At 44.3% G+C, this 12,926-nt stretch overlaps 1 protein-coding gene across 3 annotated transcripts in view; it reads left to right on the top strand.

Annotated features, from left to right (window-relative positions):
* LOC139553294 (podocalyxin-like protein 2) overlaps positions 1-12,926 on the top strand; it is a 31,803-nt gene that overhangs the window by 5,824 nt on the left and 13,053 nt on the right. For all 3 annotated transcript variants that reach the window (XM_071365496.1, XM_071365478.1, XM_071365486.1), the window contains exons 2-3: positions 8,045-8,194; positions 8,345-8,506. In XM_071365496.1, coding sequence (XP_071221597.1) covers positions 8,149-8,194; positions 8,345-8,506 — 208 coding nt within the window. In that variant the 5' untranslated portion in view covers positions 8,045-8,148. The remainder of the gene's footprint in view (positions 1-8,044; positions 8,195-8,344; positions 8,507-12,926) is intronic.

Genomic DNA, 12,926 nt, shown 5'->3' with positions numbered 1-12,926 from the left:
GACCCAACACACCTCCAGGCTGTGTAAGGGCTATTTGACCAAGAAGGAGAGTGATGGATTGCTGCATCAGATGACCTGGCCTCCACAATCACCCGACCTCAACCCAATTGAGATGGTATGGGATGAGTCGGACCGTAGAGTGAAGGAAAAGTAGACAACAAGTGCTCAGCATATGTGGGAACTCCTTCAAGACTGTTGGAAAAGCATTCCAGGTGAAGGTGGTTGAGAGAATGCCAAGAGTGTGCAAAGCTGTCATCAAGGCAAAGGGTGGCTATTTGAAGAATGAAGAATATCAAATATGAAATATATTTTGATTTGTTGAACACTTTTTTGGTTACTACTTGATTCCATAAGTATTATTTCATAGTTTTGATGTCTTCACTATTATTCTACAATGTAGAAAATAGTAAAAAAAATAAAGAAAAACCCTTGAATGAGTAGGTGTGCCCAAACTTTTGAATGTTAGTGGATGTACTGGCGCTTTGGCTAAAGATAATTATGAAGAGTCACACAGTCAATGTCCAGTGTGATGTGGTGCACTGATTGAGTTAGGGTCATGAAGAGTTAGGGTCATCATACTATCTACCCTTAAAGCTCCCTATCTGCCTATGCAGTGCTCTAAAGTCCACTAACCCCTGTCTATTGCCCATTCTATCATGCCAGCAGCATATTGGACAGTATTCTCGGCTGGTTGAATAGCCATTCATCATGGTATTGACCCCCATCAGATGTACATCGCCCTTCTGATTGGGTAGAAGAAGGAGATAGAAGACGACAGTGGAAGTCCTGAGTTAACCCTTCAGAACAATCAGCTGAAGTGCTTGTGTGTGTACATTATCATTGTGCACATACACCATTGGCTAAAGATGCATATGACTTGGGTTAAAGATGAAGAATCACACAATCAATGTCAAGTCCAATGTAATACAGTGATTGTGAAGGATGTGAAGGATGTCCAATGTAATACAAAGATTGTGAAGGATGTGAAAGATGTCCAATGTAATACAATGATTGTGAAAGATGTGAAGGATGTCCAATGTGATGCAGTGATTGTGAAGGATGTGAATGATGTCCAATGTGATGCAGTGATTTGGAAGGATGTGAATGATGTCCAATGTGATGCAGTGATTGTGAAGGATGTGAATGATGTCCAATGTGATGCAGTGATTGTGAAGGATGTGAAGGATGTCCAATGTAATACAAAGATTGTGAAGGATGTGAAAGATGTCCAATGTAATACAATGATTGTGAAAGATGTGAAGGATGTCCAATGTGATGCAGTGATTGTGAAGGATGTGAATGATGTCCAATGTGATGCAGTGATTTGGAAGGATGTGAATGATGTCCAATGTGATGCAGTGATTGTGAAGGATGTGAATGATGTCCAATGTGATGCAGTGATTGTGAAGGATGTGAATGATGTCCAATGTGATGCAGTGATTGTGAAGGATGTGAAGGATGTCCGATGCGATGCAGTGATTGTGAAGGATGTCCGATGCGATGCAGTGATTGTGAAGGATGTCCAGTGTAATAATGATTGTGAAGGATGTGAAGGATGTCCGATGCGATGCAGTGATTGTGAAGGATGTCCAGTGTAATAATGATTGTGAAGGATGTGAAGGATGTCCGATGCGATGCAGTGATTGTGAAGGATGTCCAGTGTAATAATGATTGTGAAGGATGTGAAGGATGTCCAGTGTAATAATGATTGTGAACGATGTGAAGGATGTCCGATGCGGTGCAGTGATTGTGAAGGATGTCCGATGCGGTGCAGTGATTGTGAAGGATGTCCGATGCGGTGCAGTGATTGTGAAGGATGTCCGATGCGGTGAAGTGATTGTGAAGGATGTCCGATGCGATGCAGTGATTGTGAAGGATGTCCGATGCGGTGCAGTGATTGTGAAGGATGTCCGATGCGGTGCAGTGATTGTGAAGGATGTCCGATGCGGTGCAGTGATTGTGAAGGATGTCCGATGCGGTGCAGTGATTGTGAAGGATGTCCGATACGATGCAGTGATTGTGAAGGATGTCCGATGCGGTGCAGTGATTGTGAAGGATGTCCGATGCGGTGCAGCGATTGTGAAGGATGTCCGATGCGGTGCAGTGATTGTGAAGGATGTCCGATGCGGTGCAGCGATTGTGAAGGATGTCCGATACGATGCAGTGATTGTGAAGGATGTCCGATGCGGTGCAGCGATTGTGAAGGATGTCCGATGCGGTGCAGCGATTGTGAATGATGTCCGATGCGGTGCAGCGATTGTGAAGGATGTCCGATGCGATGCAGTGATTGTGAAGGATGTCCGATGCGGTGCAGCGATTGTGAATGATGTCCGATGCGGTGCAGCGATTGTGAAGGATGTCCGATGCGATGCAGTGATTGTGAAGGATGTCCGATGCGGTGCAGCGATTGTGAAGGATGTCCGATGCGGTGCAGCGATTGTGAATGATGTCCGATGCGATGCAGCGATTGTGAAGGATGTCCGATGCGGTGCAGCGATTGTGAAGGATGTCCGATGCGGTGCAGCGATTGTGAAGGATGTCCGATGCGGTGCAGCGATTGTGAAGGATGTCCGATGCGGTGCAGCGATTGTGAAGGATGTCCGATGCGGTGCAGCGATTGTGAAGGATGTCCGATGCGGTGCAGCGATTGTGAATGATGTCCGATGCGGTGCAGCGATTGTGAAGGATGTCCGATGCGATGCAGTGATTGTGAAGGATGTCCGATGCGGTGCAGCGATTGTGAATGATGTCCGATGCGGTGCAGCGATTGTGAAGGATGTCCGATGCGGTGCAGCGATTGTGAAGGATGTCCGATGCGGTGCAGCGATTGTGAAGGATGTCCGATGCGGTGCAGCGATTGTGAAGGATGTCCGATGCGATGCAGCGATTGTGAAGGATGTCCGATGCGATGCAGCGATTGTGAAGGATGTCCGATGCGGTGCAGCGATTGTGAAGGATGTCCGATGCGGTGCAGCGATTGTGAATGATGTCCGATGCGGTGCAGCGATTGTGAAGGATGTCCGATGCGATGCAGCGATTGTGAAGGATGTCCGATGCGATGCAGCGATTGTGAAGGATGTCCGATGCGGTGCAGCGATTGTGAAGGATGTCCGATGCGGTGCAGCGATTGTGAGTGAGTGCTCCTACAGCAGCATCCTGGAAACTATTGAGAGCAGAGAATAGTCTTTAATCATTCTATTGACCCCAATGAAGAAGACGACATTGGAAATCCTGAGATAGAGATAACAAAGTAGCTGACACACACACACACACACACACACACACACACACACACACACACACACACACACACACACACACACACACACACACACACACACACACACACACACACACACACACACACACACACACACACACACACACTAGAATTGCACAGTCAATGCCCAGTGTGGTGCAGTGCCTGTGAGTGCAGTGCACATTTGAAGGATGTGGTTCCTTAGGTCCAGACCAGATGGTTAACAACATTGCTCCTTCCAGAGCTCAGCAGGAGAGCAGAGAACCACACGATTTCCCTGCAAAGGGCTGCTATATAACACAAGGAGTAACAATAGCTTCACAGGAAGTTGGCCTGCAACAGAGAGATGTCAGGGAAGGAAATCATTGGATTTACTGTGGAATCAATATATTTATCACAATCAGGGATCCTCTATAGATCCTGTTCCAAGTCAAATAACCCGTTTTCTGGTATCTGTTTGGTATGACTTATTAGTGTCTTGTTGTTGTTGTTCCTCTTGTTGTTGTTGTTGTTGCTGTTGATCCTCTTGTTGTTGCTCTTGTTGTTGTTGCTGTTGTTGTTGTTCCTCTTGTTGTTGTTGTTGTTGCTGTTGATCCTCTTGTTGTTGCTCTTGTTGTTGTTGCTGTTGTTGTTGTTCCTCTTGTTGTTGTTGCTGTTGTTGTTGTTGTTGCTCTTGTTGTTGTTGTTGCTGTTGTTGTTGTTGCTGTTGTTGTTGTTCCTCTTGTTGTTGTTCCTCTTGTTGTTGTTGTTGTTCCTCTTTTTGTTGTTGTTGTTCCTCTTGTTGTTGTTGTTGTTGTTCCTCTTGTTGTTGTTGTTGTTGCTCTTGTTGTTGTTGTTGTTCCTCTTGTTGTTGTTGTTGTTCCTCTTGTTGTTGTTGTTGTTTTTGTTGTTCCTCTTGTTGTTGTTGTTGTTGCTCTTGTTGTTGTTGTTGTTGTGCGAGTATGAATTATTATGGTCAGTAGTACTTAGCCTTTCTATCAGTCATGGGTCAATGAAGTGACATTCAAAGTAAAGTTTTGTCTCAGTCCTGGGTGATCTCCAACTCTTGTCCTTGAAGCTAGATGTAGAATACAGCTGTCCAAGTCTTGACCTTGAAGCTAGATGTAGAATACAGCTGTCCAAGTCTTGACCTTGAAGCTAGATGTAGAATACACATGTGCAAGTCTTGACCTTGAAGCTAGATGTAGAATACACATGTGCAAGTCTTGACCTTGAAGCTAGATGTAGAATACACATGTGCAAGTCTTGACCTTGAAGCTAGATGTAGAATACACATGTGCAAGTCTTGACCTTGAAGCTAGATGTAGAATACAGCTGTCCAAGTCTTGACCTTGAAGCTAGATGTAGAATACACATGTGCAAGTCTTGACCTTGAAGCTAGATGTAGAATACATATGTCCAAGTCTTGACCTTGAAGCTAGATGTAGAATACATATGTCCAAGTCTTGACCTTGAAGCTAGATGTAGAATACACATGTGCAAGTCTTGACCTTGAAGCTAGATGTAGAATACATATGTCCAAGTCTTGACCTTGAAGCTAGATGTAGAATACACATGTGCAAGTCTTGACCTTGAAGCTAGATGTAGAATACATATGTCCAAGTCTTGACCTTGAAGCTAGATGTAGAATACATATGTCCAAGTCTTGACCTTGAAGCTAGATGTAGAATACACATGTGCAAGTCTTGACCTTGAAGCTAGATGTAGAATACATATGTCCAAGTCTTGACCTTGAAGCTAGATGTAGAATACACATGTGCAAGTCTTGACCTTGAAGCTAGATGTAGAATACATATGTCCAAGTCTTGACCTTGAAGCTAGATGTAGAATACATATGTCCAAGTCTTGACCTTGAAGCTAGATGTAGAATACACATGTGCAAGTCTTGACCTTGAAGCTAGATGTAGAATACATATGTCCAAGTCTTGACCTTGAAGCTAGATGTAGAATACATTACTGCGTCAGCCCCTTGGGGAAAAAGGGCCACTTATCCAAATGGCAATCTTTTCCCTATGGGCCCTGCTCAAAAGTAGTGCACTGTATAGGTAATTGGGGTGTCATTGGGACGTACCCAAGGTTAGACGCAGACAGCCATGTGGAAACTCAGAGAGTACACAACCAGACCAGTACTATAATAGTTGACCAGTATGTGGTTCAGTGAAACACGTTCCCATGATTCCTTACATTGCCTGAGAGCTGCAGGAAGACTTGTGTTAGCTCCCTGAGCTTCAGCCTTTAGCTCGGCGCGCTAACACAGCCGCATGGTTGAGACACTGGTTCAAACCCAGTTAGTCACACCAGAGGTTCTGGGTACTCAGATGAGGATCTTAATTGTAAAATGTAAAACAGACGACGCTGGGCCAATTGTGCACCTCCTCATGGGTCTCCCGGTTGCGCACAGCTGTGACACATCCTGGGATTGAACCCGGGTCTGTAGTGACACCTCAAGCACTACAATGGAATGCCTTAGACCGCTGCACCACTTGGAAGGCCTATGACTGACTGCTCTATGGAAAGATAAGACTCTCAATAAGACAATAGTGTTCTCCGTTCTGCTCTAGTTTGTACGTTAACCCATAGGAATGAATGGAAGTCTGGACGTAGTTTCGTGCTAACAAGTATAAAGGGGTTAAATATGTGTCCAAAAAAACTAAAATATTTCCCAAGCTTTCTTATATCTCCTAGATATAGGACAGACACTTATTACAAAACCCTCATTCCTTATGATACATTTTTGGACTGTCTTTCTTGGCATTTATGAATGTGTTATTCAATGTGTTTCTATTGGCTATAGTTGTAAAGGCCAAATTCAATATTTGATCAAATAATTGTTTTATACATGTTTTTTTTTTAGCTACAATTCTAAATCAAATAGCTACATGATTCATGGTATGACCATCTTAAAACAATTCCATATGTTAGCTTTTCGAGGTTAAAAGGCTTCTGAAGTTTATAATTTCCACTTTGAAGCAGCCAGAGGCCCCAAACGACCGGGACGTGTTTGTAGAGCCAGCAGACAGACAGAGCCACGCCTGGAAGAGAACAGGGACATGTTTGAAGAGCCAGCAGACAGACAGAGCCACGCCTGGAAGAGAACAGATGTGTATGAAGAGCCAGCAGACAGACAGAGATGTGTTTGAAGAGCCAGCAGACAGACAGAGATGTGTTTGAAGAGCCAGCAGACAGACAGAGATGTGTTTGAAGAGCCAGCAGACAGACAGAGATGTGTTTGAAGAGCCAGCAGACAGACAGAGCCACGCCTGGAAGAGAACAGGGACATGTATGAGTTTGAATCAGTGACAGAAGCCCTGCCAGCTGTAAAGGCTTGTTCTTATCTAACTACAAGCCTCTGTGACTCTGCATAAAGAAAGCCACAGCCTGGAAAGTGTGTTTTGGGAATAAGCAATAGCCTAAACTTCTGTCTTGGTGATGCTTTCTGCCATGTAGCCGTGACCTCACTGTCCTGGTCAGACTTACTTATCTACAGTAACTGCGAGGCTCTGTGACTCAGCATTTCGAAAGCCATGGCTAGGATGGGAAATGTGTTTTGAGAACAATGAATAAATCTCAGTCTTCTTGTCATGTGACTGGTGACAGAGCCACAGGGGAGCTTGGCCCCAGTGTGACCTCATAGTTCAACATATTCAAACAGTGTGGAATTAAGCTGGTTGGATTCTAGACTGTATTAAGCCATTTGTGGTTAATAGGACTGGGGCTGGGGAGAGGGAGTGGACCAGACAGGAGCACATTCCTTAACAGGTCAAAGACTGACAGGTGTCACTCAAGTAACTTAATGTCCATCTGTCACATACATTATCTGCTTTTAGTCATTTTCCACAGACTCTTATCCAGAGTGTTACAGAAGTGCATGCATACATTTTCACTGGTCCTCCGTGGGAATCGAACCCACAACATTGACGTTACAAGTGCCATGCTCTACCACCTGAGCCCACACGCGGGACCACACGCGGGACCCCACACGGGACCCCACAAAGACCCTATTAAGACAACTCAATGTAACAATATGGAAAAACACAGAGAAAAAGGCTACACATTTAGAGTATTACCTTCTATTTCAAATCAAACCAAACTTTATTTGTCACATGCGCCGAATACAACAAGTGTAGACTTTACCGTGAAATGGTTATTTACAAGCCTTTTAACCAACAGTGCAGTTCAAGAAGAGGAAAGTGACTATGCATACGTAACAAACAGCGAGTAGCAGCAGTGTACAAGGGGGGGGGGTCAATGTAAATTGTCCAGTGGCGATTTATTATGAATTGTTCAGCAGTCTAATGGCTTGGGTGTAGAAGCTGTTGAGGAACCTTTTGGTCCTAGACTTGGCGCTCCGGTGTTGCTAGTCTATCGGTAGCAGAGAGAACATTCTATAACTTGGGTGACTGGAGTCTCTATTTGTAAGGAAATCTTATTTTAATAAATCTTATTTTAGTAAATCTTATTTTAGTAATGCTTCATTTCACAGCCCGATGTAAGCTGGTACTTACCTAGTATATCTAAGAAATGGATGGAAATCTTCTCTCTCTGTCTCTGTCTCTCTCTCTCTCTCTTTCCTTCTCTCTCTCTCTCTCTCTCTCTCTCTCTCTCTCTCTCTCTCTCTCTCTCTCTCTCTCTCTCTCTCATTTCTTTCCTTCTGTCTCTTTCTTTCCTTCTCTTTCTATCTTTTCTTCTCTCTTTCCTTCCCTCTTTCTTTCCTTCTCTCTCTTTCTTTCCTTCTCTTTCTATCTTTCCTTCTCTCTTTCTTTCTTTCCTTCTCTCTCTTTCCAGGCTCCACACTGTTGTTCCTACTGTCATGTGACGCCCTGCTGAATGATGGGCCACCCACCCTGCTGTCCACCTCCCAGCCCTCCCAGCCGTCTCCTCTGTCCCTCATGGACCTGGACCAAGATGTGGAGGAGCAGCCTGAGATGATGACAGGTACATTAGAGAAGTGGACCAACAACCAAAGGGTCGCTGGTTCAAATCCTTATGCCCGACAGGGAAATCTATTATCCTAGAGCAAGGCATTTATTCCCAAACTACTCCAGGGAGTGTCTGTGAGTAGATAAGTATTCTTCTTCTCTGTAGTTCCAGGCAGCCCCACCACAGTACCAGGCCTAACCTCCCAGGGACAGGAGTCCTCAGGGTTATTCAATGATGACAACAAGCCTCTCCAGTCCTCTGTTCATCTCTGGGATGATGTCAGAGACCAAGTCAACATCACTGGTCTAGACAGGAAGTCCCTCAGAGGTACGTGGACTATGTATGTGACAGTGGTATGTCCTTTCTGTCTGACATCAGAGTTCCCCTGCTATATCTAGTCCAGTCATTTGTGAGAAGAGGACAGAGAAGATCTTTGATAGAGTGAATACATGGCAGCAGGTAACATGTCCCAAACAGCAGCACTAGATGCTCACCACCACACACACTATATAAGTTAATATGATATTGCTGAGATGGGTGTATTTATTCCCAGAACTGTTTAGTGTGGTGGGCTGGGTACAGGCTAGGTACAGGCTGGGTACAGGCTGTACCTGTATCCAGTAGAGGACAGTACAGTAGAATACAGTAGAGGACAGTACAGTAGAATACAGTAGAGGACAGTACAGTACAGTAGAGGACAGTACAGTAGAATACAGTAGAGGACAGTACAGTACAGTAGAGGACAGTACAGTAGAATACAGTAGAGGACAGTAGAGGACAGTACAGTACAGTAGAGGACAGTACAGTAGAATACAGTAGAGGACAGTACAGTACAGTAGAGGACAGTACAGTAGAATACAGTAGAGGACAGTAGAGTGCAGTACAGTAGAGGACAGTACAGTAGAGGACAGTACAGTAGAGGACAGTAGAAGGCAGAGTACATTCGAGGACAGTAGAGTAGAGTAGAGTACAGTAGAGGAGAGGACAGTAGAGGGCAGTAGAGTACAGTAGAGGACAGTAGAGTAGAGGACAGTAGAGGACAGTAGAGTACAGTAGAGGACAGTAGAGGACAGTAGAGTAGAGGACAGTAAAGGACAGTAGAGGACAGAGGACATTCAAGGACATTAGAGGACAGTAGAGGACAGTACAGTAGAGGACAGTAGAGGAAAGTACAGTAGAGGACAGTAGAGGACAGTAGAGTAGAGGACAGTAGAGGACAGTACAGTAGAGGACAGTACAGTACAATAGAGGACAGTACAGTAGAATACAGTAGATGACAGTACAGTACAGTAGAGGACAGTACAGTAGAATACAGTAGAGGACAGTACAGTACATTAGAGGACAGTAGAGGACAGTACAGTAGAGGACAGTAGAGGACGGTACAGTACAATAGAGGACAGTACAGTAGAATACAGTAGAGGACAGTAGAGGACAGTACAGTAGAGGACAGTAGAGGATGGTACAGTACAATAGAGGACAGTACAGTAGAATACAGTAGAGGACAGTAGAGGACAGTACAGTAGAGGACAGTAGAGGACGGTACAGTACAATAGAGGACAGTACAGTAGAATACAGTAGAGGACAGTAGAGGACAGTAGAGTAGAGGACAGTACAGTAGAATACAGTAGAATACAGTAGAGGACAGTACAGTACAGTAGAGGACAGTACAGTAGAATACAATAGAGGACAGTACAGTAGAGTACAGTAGAGGACAGTAGAGGACAGTACAGTAGAATACAGTAGAGGACAGTAGAGGACAGTACAGTAGAATACAGTAGAGGACAGTAGAGGACAGTACAGTAGAGTACAGTAGAGGACAGTACAGTAGAATACAGTAGAGGACAGTAGAGGACAGTACAGTAGAGTACAGTAGAGGACAGTACAGTACAGTAGAGGACAGTACAGTAGAGGACGGTACAGTAGAATACAGTAGAATACAGTAGAGGACAGTACAGTAGAGTACAGTAGAGGACAGTACAGTACAGTAGAGGACAGTACAGTAGAATACAGTAGAGGACAGTACAGTAGAATACAGTAGAGGACAGTACAGTACAGTAGAGGACAGTACAGTAGAATACAGTAGAGGACAGTACAGTACAGTAGAGGACAGTACAGTAGAATACAGTAGAGGACAGTAGAGGACAGTACAGTACAGTAGAGGACAGTACAGTAGAATACAGTAGAGGACAGTACAGTACAGTAGAGGACAGTACAGTAGAATACAGTAGAGGACAGTAGAGTGCAGTACAGTAGAGGACAGTACAGTAGAGGACAGTACAGTAGAGGACAGTAGAAGGCAGAGTACATTCGAGGACAGTAGAGTAGAGTAGAGTAGAGTACAGTAGAGCATAGTAGAGGACAGTACAGTAGAGGACAGTACAGTACAGTACAGGACAGGACAGTACAGGACAGGACAGTAGAGTAGAGTAGAGTGGAGGACAGTACAGTACAGTAGAGGACAGTAGAGTACAGTAGAGTAGAGTACAGTACAGTACAGTAGAGGACAGTAGAGTAGAGTACATTAGAGGACAGTAGAGTACAGTAGAGGACAGTAGAGGACAGTAGAGGACAGTACAGTAGAGGACAGTAGAGGACAGTAGTGTAGAGGACAGTAGAGTACAGTAGAGTAGAGTACAGTAGAGTAGAGTACAGTAGAGTAGAGTACAGTACAGTAGAGTACAGTACAGTAGAGGACAGTACAGTAGAGTAGAGGACAGTAGAGTACAGTAGAGTACAGTACAGTACAGTAGAGGACAGTAGAGTAGAGGACAGTAGAGTACAGTAAAGTACAGTAGAGGACAGTAGAGTAGAGGACAGTAGAGGACAGTAGAGTAGAGGACAGTAGAGTAGAGGACAGTAGAGTAGAGGACAGTAGAGTAGAGGACAGTAGAGTACAGTAGAGTAGAGGACAGTAGAGTAGAGGACAGTAGAGTACAGTAGAGTAGAGTACAGTAGAGGACAGTAGAGTACAGTAGAGGACATTAGAGTAGAGTAGAGGACAGTAGAGTACATTAGAGGACAGTTGAGTACAGTAGAGTAGAGGACAGTAGAGGACAGTACAGTAGAGGACAGTAGATGACAGTAAAGTAGAGTAGAGTACAGTAGAGTAGAGTACAGTAGAGGACAGTAGAGTAGAGTACATTAGAGGACAGTAGAGTACATTAGAGGACAGTAGAGTACATTAGAGGACAGTAGAGTGCAGTACAGTAGAGGACAGTACAGTAGAGGACAGTAAAGTAGAGTAGAGTAGAGTACAGTAGAGTAGAGTACAGTAGAGTAGAGTACATTAGAGGACAGTAGAGTACATTAGAGTACAGTACAGTAGAGGACAGTAGAGTACAGGAGAGTAGAGGACAGTAGAGGACAGTACAGTAGAGTAGAGTAGAGTACAGTAGAGTACATTAGAGGACAGTAGAGTACATTAGAGGACAGTAGAGTACATTAGAGGACAGTACAGTAGAGTACAGTACAGTAGAGTACAGGAGAGTAGAGGACAGTAGAGGACAGTACAGTAGAGGACAGCAGGGGACAGTAAAGTAGAGTAGAGTACAGTAGAGGACAGTACAGTAGAGGACAGTAGAGTAGAGGACAGTAGAGGACAGTATAGTAGAGTAGAGGACAGTAGAGTACAGTAGAGTAGAGTACAGTAGAGGACAGTAGAGTAGAGGACAGTAGCGTACAATAGAGGACAGTAGAGGACAGTAGAGTACAGTAGAGGACAGTTGAGTAGAGTACAGTAGAGGACAGTACAGTAGAGTACAGTAGAGTATAGTACAGTAGAGGACAGTAGAGGACAGTAGAGTAGAGTAGAGTACAGTTGAGTAGAGTACAGTAGAGGACAGTAGAGGACAGTAGAGTAGAGTACAGTACAGTAGAGTAGAGTAGAGGACAGTAGCGTACAATAGAGGACAGTAGAGGACAGTAGAGTACAGTAGAGGACAGTTGAGTAGAGTACAGTAGAGGACAGTACAGTAGAGTAGAGTAGAGTACAGTAGAGTACAGTAGAGAACAGTACAGTAGAGAACAGTAGAGTATAGTATAGTACAGTAGAGGACAGTACAGTAGAGGACAGTACATTGCAGTACAGTAGAGGACAGTACATTGCAGTACAGTAGAGGACAGTACAGTAGAGGACAGTACAGTAGAGGACAGTAGAGGACAGTACAGTAGAGTACAGTAGAGGACAGTAGAGGACAGTAGAGTAGAGGACAGTACATTGCAGTACAGTAGAGGACATTAGAATACAGTACAGTAGAGGACAGTACAGTAGAGTACAGTAGAGGACAGTGCAGTAGAGGACAGTACAGTAGAGTACAGTAGAGGACAGTAGAGTAGAGGACAGTACAGTAGAGTACAGTAGAGGACAGTACAGTAGAGTACAGTAGAGGACAGTGCAGTAGAGGACAGTACAGTAGAGTACAGTAGAGGACAGTAGAGTAGAGGACAGTACAGTAGAGTACAGTAGAGGACAGTGCAGTAGAGGACAGTACAGTAGAGTACAGTAGAGGACAGTAGAGTAGAGGACAGTACAGTAGAGTACAGTAGAGGACAGTAGAGTAGAGGACAGTAGAGGACAGTACTAGGCTAGTTGCCCTCCTCTCTTTATTAGTAATAAGACTCTCTTTAACCTACTGAACCCAGAGATCACTGAAAGGATGACACAAAGGAATCCATGCGGGACATGCTGTCACTCTCATCGTTTTAGTCCAGGACTATAGGTTAAATAGCCTATCTTTAATAGTCCTAT

The sequence above is a fragment of the Salvelinus alpinus genome, chromosome 2 (assembly GCF_045679555.1).
Source record: "Salvelinus alpinus chromosome 2, SLU_Salpinus.1, whole genome shotgun sequence".
NCBI lineage: Eukaryota > Metazoa > Chordata > Actinopteri > Salmoniformes > Salmonidae > Salvelinus > Salvelinus alpinus.
The sequence above is the reverse complement of the archived record's forward strand: the minus strand, read 5'-3'. Positions and strand labels throughout refer to the sequence as shown.